Raw genomic sequence first — 15,328 nt, 5'->3', positions numbered from 1 at the left:
AGGTTTACTGATGAACATAGAATTTCCATCACTTGGCAGACAGGCAGTTGCATGGCACATGGACAGAAAATCAAAACAAATATATTTGGTAAACTTAATATTCACTGTCATGACTAATAACTGATGTCACTCAGATAATGAACTGAAGTGGAACTTTCGTAGATACAGGCAGAACAATATTTAGGTTTTTGCAGCACGAGTTCCAAAGACAAGTGAAAGTGTATGGGAGTCATTTGCACTCTTCATTTAGGTCCTCAGACTGCCCATTCAGATGTGAGATTCATTGGTATACCATTGTATTCAGAAAGAAAAGTAAATCTGTGTGTTTTATTTATATTATTGCTTAGATGCAGAGGTCCTCTTTCTCTCAGGGTGGAATTTTTCATTCATTTACAACATCCTGGAAAAGTCTGCATTACACCAGTCTGACGTTATTTTGGACCACCAGGAAATGCTGAGCTGGACTTGGATTTCCCGTCCTCCAGAAAAGCAGACAACAACGATATAGGACTATTTTTTTCCTCCCAGGTGGCTTGGTAGAGTGGCAGTGTACAGGACCATGCTAATTTTACCATTACAAGTAGAAATACGTTTCAAATGACATTTGAGGCCTTAAATAATGACAGTTCAAGTGTTATCAGAAATTTAGAGGGATTCACTTTCTTAGCTTCTTGGGGGTGGCGCTGTGAGGAAATTGGTAGCATCAACATGTTGGTGTGACGTATGGTCCTTTCAGAGATTTAAGGCATTACTGTAGCACATCGATAGAGTCGATGAAATTTCAATAACATATAAGGAGAGGGTTCTGTAGTTTTATCTTGATATCATTTGGCTGTTTACTCGATGTAGTAAATTTAGTCAAGCTTTTCATTAAGTGCAGTGTTCATGACCAAAGGTTAAGGAAAGAATATCCGTACCTCAACAATAAGCGAGTAAGAGCGACTTATTCTGAGTGTGATTGAAATTCCTGGTCGAGCGGGAAGAGAGACAGGATACATGCTTCATAGTTAGCAACATTGACTAGCTTTCCGACTTTGCCTGGCCACCATGGAATGGTAATTTTCACTTTGGATTTGTTTAAAAATCAGCCACAACGTTGTACATCGTAACTTAACTATCTGATTTGTTTAGAGGCTTGGGCGTCCGCTTACGCTTTAACCTAACGATTCAGTTGACTTCACATGTCAAACTGAAAGGTCCTCTGAATACTTAGCATACGATATACTGTTGTTGATGGAACTTGTTGTCTTTAGTAATTGTCGCTGAACAACATAATGTACTTTTGGTGCGTACTGACTATTTTTCAGTTGTTGTTAACAAACTTATACTCCTCTTGCAGGGGGCAAAGTTGGTTGAGATCACCAGTTGTTCGGGACTCCGAAGTAACGCAAGCCGCACGTAGGGTGGCATGTATCCGAAACAGCACTTGCTTGACTTGTGGTCTACACTTTTGTCATTCATAATGAATGTCATATCTTCCAAAACATGTCCATAATTTCTTTTAGTACACGTATGGTACTTGTGATGTGTTTGCCGGTAGGTTGTATGTTCCTTAAATCTTTCTTATCAGTCCCCGTGGCCCAAGATGGTACTCCAGGTACCACAACACCTGCACGAACAGCCCGGACACCTGGCTCCCATTTCAAACAGTCATGTAAGTTCTCAACCACAGAACGTCATGGCTCGTTGCTTTTTGCTTTGCTCTGGCTGTTGACAACAAAATGGTGCAGAACATCAATTAAGCCCAAAATTGTTTTTTTTTTTTCCCACGGCAGTCAAATTATATACTATTACAACCTGATTTAATGTGTGCTTGTGTGCATGACATAACCAAAGAATAAAAACTCTAATGATTGCTTTCATTACTTATGCATATGAATCCATTACCGTTGGGAATAAAAAAAAAAAGTACACAACCAAACATTGTGTTCCACTGACTAAATGGAGAATATTGTTAATCATCTAGCATCTTAACCACTTTCCCAAGCGTACAGACAATCCATATCTGTGTGTGTGTTTTGTTTACACAGTCACCCCTAAGAGTGCTCTTAGAAACCCAGATGTTTCTGCTATCTTGGGTACTGGAAGCAGATTTTCTCGATATGTCAACACACCTCGGCCTACGGGCAGCCTGAGCATGACGGTGAGTGTTCCTTTTGATGCTGTTATTGATAAAGTTTCTCCCTATTGAATGGTCTGTAGGGCTGTATTGTCATTGTAATGTGACAAGCTCTCACTTTCTCCTCTGAAATAACAGAATTTGGATGACAGTGACTGGACTAACAGCCTTTACCCATCTCCACTGTCTGGCCTTGGAGATACTAGTTTTACTAATGACGTCAACACGAGTGCTGTTATGTTGAAGGAAGAAGATCCTGGAGAAGCTGGTATGCAGACTTACACACTCATGACGTTTTTTATTTTTTTTCATTACTTAATATTATTTATATTGTGGCTCAAGGATGTCAAGATGTGAAGGAGTCTTCAGGGAGAGAAGGTTTTTTTCTGCATTTTGAATAGCCTAATATTTAATTTTGATCTTACTTACTCTCTTTTTCTCTTATTGTTGTGCAGCTTGTCTCAGCCTGTTCCCAGAGTTCCTGCAGTCATTCTTGCGCCACTCATCCAGTGCTGTCTTTGACCTGCTGGAGGAGTATGAGGCCGTCTGCCAGGACAAGGTAGAGAGTTCTGTGTGTTTCCCTGCATTTCTGCTGCCCTGGATCAGTATTCTTACATTTGTCACACTTAAGGTGTTAACACATGCGTCCCTTAATCTGCTGCTAGAGTAGCAGCAACACATAGTTATGCATTGATAAAAGCTGAGGAACTGAGATTTTTGTAGATATAATGTAATTTGGGGTGTGTTTGTCCTTATATTTGTGTGTGTGTTTGTCTGTATATATGTATATGTGTGTGTGTGTGTATTTTATTAATAGGTCAGTATGCTGCAGAAGCTAGTCCTTAGGTCTGCTCCAGGACAGCAGAAGTCCTCAAAGACGGCCAGCATCACTTGGCTCCTGCAGCAAGAGATGGTCACTTGGCGCCTCATCACGTCTTTGTATAAGTATGTACGCGTTTCTCACATAAGGTTCTTCGTAGCTGGCCCTGCTTCTTTTTATGTCAGCCAAGCATTGTCATATCTCATTGGTTGAAGAATCTACACAACTGTTGTCAACACATGTTGTGGGGGGGGAGGACTATATTAATGAGGCGAGGCCAAAAACCAGCAGGACCTGAGATTCTTAGACTGGGTTTGAAGAAGTTTGAAGAGCTAATTTGTTGCTACATTCTCAATCATTGTGGGTTTCTTTTTCCATATCTTCTTCCATTTGTCTGTGTGTAAATAAATTGGAGGCACTGAGGTTGATTGTACAGTCATTTGACTGAACCAGACCTCTTTCTCTACTTTCAGAGACAGAGTACAGTCAGCACTGGAAGATGATATCATGATGGATGTGGCTGTAAGTATACAACATGTATATGCATGTATGCAGGTGGGGGTGCACATATGTGTGTGTGTGTGTGTGTGTATAACTGAATGTGGCATCTCTCTGTCAGGCTCCCAGTGAGAGTGAGAAGGTTGTGATGGAGCAGCTGTTTCAGAGAGACAGTGTGGTGAGACAGAGTCAGGTAAAAACATATTTATTAACTTGATACAGTCAAACCGACACAATACTGCTATTGACCTACTGTCCCAGGCTTCATCTGTGCTGATAAGGTCTCTTATCGATGTGAAATGATTTTATGTGTACACTTTTCCCACTCTTTATTTTAAGTTGAAGGTATATTAAAGTATCCACACCTAACATGTGTAATTGGATATCTGTTGGGGTTTTTTTCCTGTAGCTGGTTGTGGATTGGCTGGAGAGCATCGCAAAAGACGAAATTGGAGACTTCTCAGATAACATTGAGTATTATGCCAAATCTGTGTGCTGGTAAGTGGGTCTGTGTCACATCGAAGTGAGTTCTTAATCATGTGTTGTTTACTACAAATTTGAAGTTTATGGAGAACTTGCAGCCTCTTTCTGGATACCAGTGAAGCACCTATTTGTGTTTGTCTCTTGAAGGGAGAACACTTTACACACTCTGAAGCTGAGGAGAGGCCAGACAAACTCAGGCTTCAGCAGACCTCTAGTCACTGAACTGGACCCAGATGCACCAATCAGACAGAAGAGACCCCTGGCAGACCTGGACAGAGAGGACGATGCCAGACTGCTCAAATACCTCTTCACTCTTATAAGAGCTGGCATGACCGATGAGGTGGGCATGTGTCGTTTTATGTGTGTGTCTAAAGTGAAAATTTGAGGGATGCAGTAGGGCTGGTCAATATGGCCAAAGATGTTATCACGATAAAAAATTTTCTGTCAGTTGATACCGATAATCATCACAATAAATGTCAAATCGTTATTTCTTTCAAGTTTAAAGGCTGATGTTTGCTCTTGAGTGACATTTGAAGAAACCAGACCGTTAATTGTGGTTTTAAGCTATTCTTTGTGGTCAGAACATGACAAACACTTGCCAAATAGCGGAACATTTCACAAATCTGAGGTAGAATATTCAAAACAATTATAATGATGAAAATCTTTTTTCAACATCAAAATATGCATGAGTAAAATGAAGTAAAATCCTTTTTCAGTCCTTTTTTCTCAACAAAATAAATATCTTAATAGAAAAATTAAGTGCTGCAGTGTGATACAGCACACATGTAAGATAGCTCAGACTGCAAAGTTTAAAAGTGTTTTAAAGGATAATGTCAATAAATAAAACAATAAATAGACAAAGAAATCTTCATTCTGGTCAGCATGCCAAATCCTTCGTACAGACGGTTTAAAACATTTTGTGGTTTGACACTGCTAATGGGAAGCAATGCAATTGGATGTCTGATGTCTTCGTGTCTTCTCGTTTTTTTGTCGTAAGGCACGGTGCTGGAAAATGCTGATACGATCGTTTGCTGCTGGGTACTTGCACTGGGTACTGGCCTGGTGCTTGTCGAGGGTCCACTAAAAGCACTTGTTTGGGACTGTAATTTCTTACTCTTTGCGTGTTCTAACGGGTGATATTGTTTCAAATGATGAAACAGGTTCTGGTGTTGCCTGTCTTTGATGGCACATGTCTTCGGCACAGTTTGCAGTGCATGCCGGCCTGTTTTTTGTCAGATTGTCAATAGCCAGTATATCTCTAAACTGCTGAAGTTGAGTGACGTTTTTTTGTTGACGATATCTTCTTCCTTTGAGTGGGTGATGGGCACTGCTTTTTCCTTGGTGTCGCACATTTCACTTATTGTGCTTATTCAGCTCCAACTACAAGCCTGTCGGTAAACACCACATGCAGACCTGATTCATTTCTGTGCACGCTATCTAAGCATGGAAATGAATCACATCGAACATTTATCAAACATTTGTTTTATCTCTATCAAGGAAAATTATATCACGATAATTATTGTTATCGTTTTCTCGCCCAGCCCTAGGATGCAACACATACATATGACAATGTATACTTATGAACGCATTGGAAGAAGTAAATCAAAATCAGTTCCACATCGTATGCTTGAAGGCAGAGCAAAGTTAACCAAACAGAAAAGGCTGTGATGTTGTTATGTGATGACAATCCCAAACCTTAATTTGACTGTACTGAAAACCATTTCCAGTGCTGTGCATACTGCCTCTGTGTTTTCAATGTCTTTTGCACTTCTTGACCTGATAACAGGGAAAAGGTATCTTAATGATCACAGTAGTGTCCACTTTCATCTTTAACAAATATTAAAATCCCGATGCGTGTTGTGTGTGTGTGTGTGTGTGTGTGTGTGTGTTTAGGCTCAAAGACTGTGTAAACGCTGTGGACAGGCATGGCGTGCAGCTACACTGGAAGGCTGGAAACTTTATCATGACCCTAACATTAACGGTGGTGAGTTCTCTTACTGTTTTTTTTTCTCTCTCTGTCTCCCTCTCTCAGTGCTGTGTTTTCTCTTATGGTATCACGTGAAACCTTTTGTTCAAACTGAATAGATTTTATCCAAATGGCTATCCAACATTTTTTGTGGAAAGACCTTGTTTGATATTGTGCCTATGTCTGTGTAGATGGTGCAGTACTACAGCATGTGGAAGGAAACCCTCACAGGGCAGTGTGGAAGGTGTGCTGCTGGAGGATGGCAGATGAGGTCAGCTGAGTCAGCCTCTTAATATATTCACAGTGTCTAACACAGAACAGGGACTCATTCTAACATGGAGAACAGGGACTCATTCTAACATGGAGAACAGGGACTCATTCTAACATGGAGAACAGGGACTCATTCTAACAAGGAGAACAGGGACTCATTCTAACACAGGGTACAGGGAGTCATTCTAACACAGGGTATAGGGAGTCATTCTAACACAGGGTACAGGGAGTCATTCTAACACAGGGTATAGGGAGTCATTCTAACACAGAGAACAGGGACTCATTCTAACACAGAGAACAGGGACTCATTCTGGACCTAAAGTGGTTTATGATGAAAATGGTAATTTTGCTAAGAAATGCAACCTATATATTTAGTTATTGTACTGATTCTTCCAAGACCAGACTCTGCGACTAGTCATCTAAACGTGATGCGTGACTCTTTCGTGTTTATTTCTCTACTTTCAGGAGCAGTTCAACAGATACGAAAGAGCCATCTATGCTGTCCTGAGTGGAAACCTCAAGCAGGTATGCTGCTGGATATGGTTTACACATTACTGACTGTCATCTGAGCTCTCCCTTGCTTGCTCTCTCACCTACTCTCATTCACCCACTCTCCCTCTCTGTGTCTCTCTTTCTCTCTTTCTGTAGCTTTTGCCAGTGTGTGAGTCATGGGAGGACACGGTCTGGGCGTATTTCCGAGTGCTGGTGGACTCTCTGGTGGAGCAGGAGATTCGGTCCTCTGGCATGGCCAGTGAGGAACTAGAGGAACTGCCCAGAGAGTACCTGGAGGCCAAGTGAGTCCAACAGCCTGAAGAAACCTCCAAATCCAGAGAAATGTTAGGTGGTAGTGGATAGTTTTGACTGCAATGAGGTTTGGTTGTAGAACACAAAGTGGCAGTTACTTCACTCATGTAGAAGAACAGTTCATGAAACTCTTTTAAAGGATCACTTACAAAATCCCTTTCTGTGATGTTTGTGCTGTTCTCTTACAATATTTGTTACAGGTCATTTTTGTAAAATGTTCTGTTTCTGTAGAAAATAATTCAGAGCTTACTACCTTTTTACAGCTGGACATTGGAAAAAGTGTTTGAAGAACTGCAAGCAACTGAGTCCAAGGTGAGTATGGGTGACTGGGAGTGTTGGCACCAGTGGCATTCAGTCTGTAAATGAATCTGCCTTTTAAACTTTTCTTTCTCACATATGTTTTAGAGAGTTTTGGAGGCAACCAAAGAACATTACCACATTATTCAGAAATTTGTCATTCTTGGAGATCTGGATGGTATGCTTGTTTTTTCATAATTTCATTTTATATCTGTATAATGGGTAGTGCCAGTTGGCTTAAGCTCAGTATGATGTTATGTATGTGCCACAGGTCTGCTTGAGGAGTTCAGTGATTGGCTAAGAAGGAGTCCAGCGTTACCTTCCCATCTTCTTCGCTTCATGACTCACCTGGTGCTGTTTTACAGAAGTTTGGGCATGCAGCTCAAGGTATTTCGAAAGCTCCGAGTCACCAGCGCGTTGTATTCCTTAAACAGTTACGTGGGTTGTTTTCAGCTATGTAGAGACTGTAATAGTTTTCAATACCCATTCTACGCTTTCTCTCTTTCTCCTTCTGTTATCTCTCTGGCTTGCACCTCTCAGGAGGAGGTGTCGGTTGATGTGTTGAAAGCCTACATTGGGTTGCTGATCAGAGATAAGCAGATTGATCTGATCGCCTTCTATGTCAGTCACTTACCTCCCGACACGGCCGTTACCCAGTATGCCCAGTTCCTGGAGGAGGTGACGGAGACCGAGCAACGAAAGCACTGTTTGGAGCTGGCCCGCCAAGCAGGTACGAACAGGTGGAGCGAGGCCTGTAAGAGGATGGTGTCAATCTCCATCTCTAATAGGACGCTCAGTAAAAACCCAGTACGCTGTCATAAAGAGTGCTGAACAGGACAGGAGTGCTTGCCGTACCAGGCTTGACTCTAACCAGATATGAAGTGAAAAAATAGGGATGGGTTATTATTTTTAGATTTTTGATGGAGGTTTGAACAGAAACTCCTTACTTATAGCTACTGTCCTAACATTGACGGTGTCTTAAAGTTGTCTTCGTTATTGCTTTGCATATGTGTGCCTCAGTCTTGCTTTGAGATCCTTCAGTGAAACATCCTTCAGTGGATTCCGATAATAAAAGAGAGGAGAGTGGTGTCTTGTGAATGGTGCTGTTGTTTAATGGTGTGCTGCTGCTCCTCAGGCCTCGATGTGGCTGCTGTCACTAAGACAGTGGTGGAGACCATCAGGGAGAGAGATACTGACGAGTTTGCCCACCATGACCTCACCCCTGCATTGGATTCAGGGACCACAGCGGTACTACACACAAACACACACACAGATCCATGTCACAGTCTAGGTTTATACTATAACATTATTCTTAAGTATTGTATTTTTTCAGAATTGATGAAGAACCTAAGAACTGAAGAAATATGTTACTATTGCTACAATATTAAGCATATTAGCGATGTGCTCACACACACCTCTGCATTCCTCTCTACTCTGATAGGAGGATCAACAGAAGATTGATGTGATTGATTGGTTATTGTTTGACCCCGCCCAGCGAGCTGAGGCACTGAAACAGAGCAATGCCATCATGAGAAAGTTCCTTGGTGGGTACTGGATTAATCCACTTCATGATCGTGATACATATTGGGATCAGGCATAAGAAAGCAGCTGCAATACTTCTGATAAACTGTGGGCTTGCTTCCTAAAAGATTGGTACTTGTCTGACATTAGACAATGGCCAATCTCTTATTAAACCAAACCAGCCATAATATCACACTGAAGCTATTGATCTGTTTGTTTTTATCCGTCCCAGCTTCCAAAAAACACGATGCCGCTAAGCTGGTATTTGCCAAGGTGCCGGAGGACTCCATGCCTGAAGTCTGCCGCCAATGGGAAGAGCAGGGCATGGACCTGCCCCTTCCTGCTGAGGATGAGAATGCTATTCGTGAGCACCTGTGTATCCGAGCTTACCTGGTGAGGAGCTCTACCCTTGTGTCGAATACATTGATTTACTGGTTTGACGGATAGTTGCATTTGATAGGATTTCGTAACTCTTGTGTCCCACGCAGTGTTGCATCCTCTTAATCTTTACGGCATGTGTGTGTGTTTTGTAGGAGGCACATGAAGCCTTTAATGATTGGTTCAGGCATATGAACTCTCCTCCAGTGAAGCCCACCTTGCCTGCTCAGGCCAAGTTCACAGAGAAGGTTGCCCATGAGATGAAGGAGAAAGAGTACAAGGTCCGAGCTACTCTCCAACACTGCCATCTTTTACTGTCACTCACTCAAGAGCTATAACTGAATACCAGTCTGCTGTGCTCAGCCTACAACACTGGGTGTTCAACTTTCTTAATGTAAAACTTATGAATGGACTTAAGCATATCCTTAGCACAAACTTAGCACAACCTGCATGGTTGACCACAAACCGTGGTCAAGGACACGACTTTCCGATACATAGAGAAACATTTGCAATATCTTCAGCCACTTGTGTCTGTCCATCTGTCTTTTAGATGGAGCATGATAACTGGAAAGGGCGTTTAGAGGCTCTGACTGAGGATGTGAAGGAGAGGATCTATAACGTCCTGTTATTTGTGGATGGGGGCTGGATGGTCGATGTCAGAGAGGTGAGAGGAAGCCCTACCACTCTACAGAACACCACCGATTGACTTGATGCTAATGCACTTTCGTGTGAATGTAGAAGTGTGCCAGTGAAAACCCAGTTATACCAGTAGTTCAAATCATTTTGATTTGTTTGATGACAAAGGTTATTCTTGTGTCAGTGTGACGGAACACATGAAAACCCTGTCTCCCATACAGGATGCGGAGGACAACCCTGAACGTTCTCATCAGATGAGTTTACTGCGGCGTCTGTGTCTGCCTATGATGGCCTTCCTCCTACTCACCGTGCTCCAACGCACAGAACGCCACCAGGAGAGTCTGCGCTTAGCCGACATCATTGCCTCTGACCAGCATCGTCTTTATGATGTATGTATTTGCGTTCCAACCCTGTGTCATCAAATCCTTTATGGCCACATCGCTGTTAGACTGCAAAGCATCAGTCAGTTTATATATTATAGGATCCTATAGCTATAATTATGTAATATGTTTTCCATGGTTACTGAACAAACTTATTTATTGGCTCAATCATGTGGACTCTGAAATACAAACAAAAGGTGTGGGTGTTGAAGCATAATGATTTCTTCAAACTGCACAAAAAAACCCCACTTTTTATTAAAGTAATTTGTTAAAATTCGAGAATGTTTGAACCTAACAAAATACAGATGCAGATTGTACACGTCTCATTTTATTTTTTTTATTTTTTAAATCCATCTCAGGTCTTTTCAAAGGAAGAGTTACAGAAATTCCTTCAGAAGATGAGAGAGTCCTCCCTGCTCTTACTTGATAAAGACCTGGATCCCTTGGGATATGAAATTCAGCCCTGAGTATCTCTCTCTCTCTCTCTCTGTCTTTTGTGTTGTGTGTTTGAAAATAATCTAACTGTGTTGTTATCATTTTGTGATAAATAAAGATTTGTGACTTTTTTGAAGTATTGTTTCTATGTACATTTTTTTTACGGGGGTGGAGAAACTGCTGCTTATTTCTGAAGTTGTAAATCTGTCTGCAACCAACACCCAAAAGGAGTAATATAGTAACACATGACACGTTCGAACATTTTTATGAGGCTGGTAACAAGGCTGGTAGTGGGCGTTTCTCAATATGTGTTTTTCTCTGTACTTGCGTTTCCATGGACTTGTGAAACGTCATCAGTCACAGCCCAAGAATTGTTCCAATTCAAAGTTCGCTTTGGCCAAGTACAGATGAAATACCCGGAAGTGTTATCGATTCGTGGGTTTTATCAACGAAGGAACAGGCGGTGACTTGTGCGGACTTGGGTAGTCAAGTACTGTATCCTGCAGTTTGGAACCCCGAGCTGAACTTGCCAAGTCCGAACCTCCAAGAATTGGAGTCCGTGCTTGACGTACTCCGTATCAAGAAACGCCCAGTGTGTCGTTGTCCAGAAGAGGGCGCTCAGGATCACTGACGTGGCGCAGACTCAGCGTCGCTTTTATGATGTCACGCCGTTATGTCCAGTTGAAAAGCCTTAACTTGTCACCATCGTATCAGTCAATAACTTTGTAGTCTCCAACGTAATCTTTTTTAGGGAACACATGGTGAGTCAGGTGAATGTTTAGAAGTCAGTGGAACGCCCAGTGATGCTACCGACGTAATGGTAAAAGGTAGCTAACGCTGAACATTTCAGTCACCAGACTGAATTAGCTGGAAGCCAGGAGCGCCAGTATTAGCACCCTCACTGGATAGCAAGTTTGTGAGCAATGGCTACTCGACTTGGCGGCCTCTTTGATAATAGCCGAATTGTGGCTGGATTGTTGATCAATTTATTTTCGTCAATATGCATCGTTTTCATCAACAAATGGATATATGTCCACTATGGGTTTCCAAACATGACTTTGACACTCATTCATTTTCTGGTTACGGGGCTTGGACTCTTCGTGTGTCAGAAAATGGATATTTTTTCCCCAAAGAGTATTCGACCCACCAAAATCATTCTCTTGGCACTAAGCTTCTGCGGTTTTGTTGCTTTCACCAACCTTTCCCTCCAAAATAATACTATAGGCACTTACCAACTTGCTAAGGCAATGACAACACCGGTTATCATTGTTATTCAAACGTTCTACTACAACAAAACCTTTTCCACGAAGATTAAACTGACTTTGGTAAGTACGTACATTAAGCCAAGAAAAGAAACTTAAGAAAGAATGATTGCAGGTCTTAGGTGGTTAAAGACAGACTTGAACACCTTGTTGAACTCTTGCTGCACATACATGAATAATGCAAGTCACTCTTAGTTGCTAAAATGGGGATACGGGTGAAACTAATAATGTGGGACTGGTTAAACAGCGCATGTCTTTTCCGGTCTCAAAACAATGTGTTTTGTTTTGACAGGTACCCATCACCCTTGGTGTCATATTAAACTCTTACTATGATGTACGGTTTAATCTGCTAGGTATGGTTTTTGCCACGCTGGGAGTTCTTGTCACATCACTATACCAGGTGGTAGGTGACTTTTACTGAATTGAGATGGTGGAAAGACATGCTTATTACCTTTGTTAAATATCGATGTGTTGAAAATCAAGACATTCTATCATTCTATGAGAAAGTGAGTTCAGAAATAAACTGAAAGGGAATTAAATGCCCTCTGTCCCGCTGGATGAATTCCCAAAAATCATGAATGTTGAAATGTGCACATCAGTGTATTACAAACTTGAAGCAAAATGGCAAAAGCCAGATTAATGAACATTAATCTTTAATATGTATATTCATCTGCTATAATGAAGTGGACCAAAATATTATATGTGTTTTAACTTCATTTATTTGTCATTTCAGTCATACACTGGAACACACTGTTATGCCTATGTCATAAAAGTTTCTCTAACAGAGGTTCTTAAATGGCTTTCGTAGAGATGAATATGCAGTTTCTTTGGTCTCCACTCTTACGCAAGTTTGAATAATGTGAAGTTAATGAGCATTAGGGTTATTCCTGTTTATCAAAAAATGTTATTTTCATGAATTATTAAGCTGTTGTATTATTTGTGTTGCAGTGGGTGGGTGCAAAGCAGCATGAGTTACAAGTGAACTCCATGCAGCTGCTTTATTACCAGGCCCCCATGTCCTCTGCCTTCCTGCTCACACTGGTGCCCTTCTTTGAGCCCCTTACTGGGGAGGGGGGAATTTTTGGCCCCTGGTCAATCAAGGCTTTGGTAAGAGCCTTCCCTCTGTATCACACACACCTCCTTCCCCACCTGGAAAATAAACTCACAGACACACACACATCATGCACACATTCACACAGAGAAACTCATATTTGAGAGTGGACTTCAAATAGCTCCTTAGCTTGAAGCAATAATCTTTTCACTTTCATGGTCTATTTTGAGTTGTGATGTGCTGAAATTTATTCTTATACAACTGTAAATTAACATGTTTTAACAACTAATATTTTTGGAGAGGATTTTTGATGTCTTTTTCAAGGGGTAAAAATCTATACTGTCCTCATATGACACAAGCCCTACACCTATTGACCAGTGTTGTCAATGTCACTTAATATGGGGCAGTGCCCTGCTGATTCTATTTGGGGACAGATAGCATGACACTACATTGGGGCCTAGGTTTAAGGTAACACCAGTGCACAATACATAAGTAAAGCTGTGAATTTACCACACACACTGCTCATTGTTGACTGGTACCACTGTTGATAATTGATGTTTTCCTTCTAGGTCATGGTGCTGCTGTCCGGGGTCATTGCATTCTTGGTGAACTTGTCCATATACTGGATAATTGGAAACACTTCCCCAGTCACGTATCCTTTAGTTTTCTTTAAGTTGGAGCCAAAGGTAAAGCTCCTTTGTCCCACACACACATTTCTGAGTATCAGGTAATTTAATACCTTCCTCTCATGATCCGTGTAGCAGGAAGTGAATGGGCTCACTGTTGGGGGAGTCATTCAGGGCTTATGAACACACCTTAGTGCAGCGGAGGAGCTTCTTTCTTATTCATCATTTATTCAGTGGAATCAGTCTGAGATACCAGCTGACCGTGTTAAACAGCATTTTATTGACAGTACATACTACAGTACACATTATGCACAGTGGGAGCTGAAAACCACATGTTTGGATAATGGTTGTCAAAGATCACCTTTAAATTGAACTGCATATGATGCAGTTTTTTGTCATGAACTAATATACGGGTCCTGTCGACTTGTGTAAAGTAATTCTCGAACACATCCTCAGACTTCATCAGAACTCTTAAGAACTTTTTATGCTGTTCGAGATAGCCACAGACTGAAAACAAAATTCACAGTGTCACCAGCAGTAGGAGCTGTTGTTACATCCCAACTCATGCCTTCTTAACTGCCAGTTTGATTTTATTGTTATGCGGTGTTTATCACAAGGTAATAGGCACCTTAACAGAAACCATGTGTTAGTTTAAACAATAATAGTGAACAGTTTCTGAAATGATTTGTCTTGCATAATTGTAGTTTTCAGGGAGACCTGGAAAAAGGACTGATGCAAATCTCTTAATTTCATGGAGGTCATTTGGAGAATGATAAGATTCCTAATATCCAGGCTTCTAATCCCACAGTCATTTCAAAGCCATTTGGAACAATCAGTTTAATGGAACCATTAACTGTTGTCAGTTGACTTAATGAATTTTGGCGCTATTATTGAACCTTAACCGTCCACCTCTCTCAGCTACAACATGTTTGGACATTTTAAATTCTGTGTCACACTCCTGGGCGGTTATGTGCTTTTCCAGGACCCTCTGTCACTGAACCAGGGCCTTGGTATCCTCTGCACCCTCTCAGGCATTTTGGCATACACTCACTTTAAGCTGGCTGAACAGGAGGAGGGCAAGAGCCGGCTTGCTCAAAGACCATGAGCTCCTTGATGTGCCAATCACTGAGCCAGCCACTCTCAGTGGTCAGTCACTAAATCTGTCATTTCTTAATACTGACAGTGGAAATGCCATTTAAGACAACCATTTGATGGTTCCTGGAAGGAATCCAATAAACTGACCAAACACTGGGATAGAGAAGGTTCTGTGGCCTAAAACAGTTAGTTTAGATTTTGGAGGAAGAGGACTTCTATATACATTTCAGTTGAATGTTTAGGTTGTATGTATATTAAAGGATTCCTACACCAAGTATTTTATTTTTTTATATGATTGAAATCAACAGGAGATACCGATGAATTACTGTCAGTATTTGGGCCAAAATGATCAACGAAATATACTGTAAGTTGTGAACTTTCGCTTTTGATGCTGTACAAATGTCCATGTAGTTTCTTTCTTTTTTTTTTTTTAACTACTTTGAATTCATTATGCAGTGTTGTACTTTTTCATATGCTGTGCTCAACAATAAATTGTATTTTACTGAGAGAATGAAGTTCTTGCCACAGTGGAAAGGAATGGAATGTTCCTAGATTAGATACCAAATAGATTGCAGCTCTTTTGTTTATGGGAAAAATAATGCAAATCAATTCTGTGGGAGAGCTGTGTCCAGGAGTAAGGGGATGTTTTCTACTGAATATTATCAGGTGTCTCATTATCACATGTAA

At 41.2% G+C, this 15,328-nt stretch overlaps 2 protein-coding genes across 4 annotated transcripts; both read left to right on the top strand.

The window, feature by feature from the left end:
- The first annotated feature begins 980 nt into the window (after positions 1-980).
- Positions 981-10,711, top strand: nup107 (nucleoporin 107). Of its 2 annotated transcripts, none has more exons than XM_030773695.1 (26): positions 981-1,055; positions 1,340-1,410; positions 1,571-1,654; positions 2,031-2,143; positions 2,258-2,387; positions 2,575-2,678; positions 2,937-3,064; positions 3,413-3,461; positions 3,559-3,630; positions 3,847-3,935; positions 4,068-4,260; positions 5,814-5,901; positions 6,078-6,157; positions 6,622-6,681; positions 6,805-6,950; positions 7,224-7,272; positions 7,366-7,435; positions 7,529-7,644; positions 7,798-7,987; positions 8,393-8,505; positions 8,699-8,801; positions 9,011-9,171; positions 9,312-9,437; positions 9,707-9,820; positions 10,014-10,181; positions 10,532-10,711. In XM_030773695.1, exons 1-26 carry the CDS (start codon positions 1,048-1,050, stop codon positions 10,637-10,639), a joined length of 2,733 nt encoding a protein of 910 aa, XP_030629555.1. In that variant the 5' UTR covers positions 981-1,047; the 3' UTR covers positions 10,640-10,711. The 2 variants fall into 2 exon arrangements, with proteins under 2 accessions (XP_030629555.1, XP_030629547.1); XM_030773687.1 differs by having other exon boundaries at positions 5,814-5,904.
- A 319-nt stretch (positions 10,712-11,030) lies between these two features.
- On the top strand, positions 11,031-15,104 carry slc35e3 (solute carrier family 35 member E3). 2 transcript variants are annotated; one of them, XM_030776818.1, is made up of 5 exons: positions 11,031-11,932; positions 12,162-12,272; positions 12,818-12,976; positions 13,490-13,572; positions 14,465-15,104. In XM_030776818.1, exons 1-5 carry the CDS (start codon positions 11,531-11,533, stop codon positions 14,649-14,651), a joined length of 942 nt encoding a protein of 313 aa, XP_030632678.1. In that variant the 5' UTR covers positions 11,031-11,530; the 3' UTR covers positions 14,652-15,104. The 2 variants fall into 2 exon arrangements, with proteins under 2 accessions (XP_030632678.1, XP_030632686.1); XM_030776826.1 differs by lacking the exon at positions 12,162-12,272.
- The last annotated feature ends 224 nt before the right edge of the window (positions 15,105-15,328 follow it).

Source organism: Chanos chanos, chromosome 1 (genome assembly GCF_902362185.1).
Source record: "Chanos chanos chromosome 1, fChaCha1.1, whole genome shotgun sequence".
NCBI classification, from domain to species: Eukaryota; Metazoa; Chordata; class Actinopteri; order Gonorynchiformes; family Chanidae; genus Chanos; species Chanos chanos.
The sequence above is the reverse complement of the archived record's forward strand: the minus strand, read 5'-3'. Positions and strand labels throughout refer to the sequence as shown.

Excerpts from the sequence above, each read along its gene's own strand:
- slc35e3 (XM_030776818.1), top strand. The coding sequence starts at position 11,531 with ATGGCTACTCGACTTGGCGGCCTCTTTGATAATAGCCGAATTGTGGCT. Across the intron at positions 12,977-13,489 it reads CCTGGTCAATCAAGGCTTTG|GTCATGGTGCTGCTGTCCGG; the intron begins GTAAGAGCCTTC and ends TTTTCCTTCTAG. Across the intron at positions 13,573-14,464 it reads GGAAACACTTCCCCAGTCAC|CTACAACATGTTTGGACATT; the intron begins GTATCCTTTAGT and ends CACCTCTCTCAG.
- nup107 (XM_030773687.1), top strand. Across the intron at positions 2,679-2,936 it reads AGGCCGTCTGCCAGGACAAG|GTCAGTATGCTGCAGAAGCT; the intron begins GTAGAGAGTTCT and ends TTTTATTAATAG. Across the intron at positions 3,462-3,558 it reads ATATCATGATGGATGTGGCT|GCTCCCAGTGAGAGTGAGAA; the intron begins GTAAGTATACAA and ends TCTCTCTGTCAG.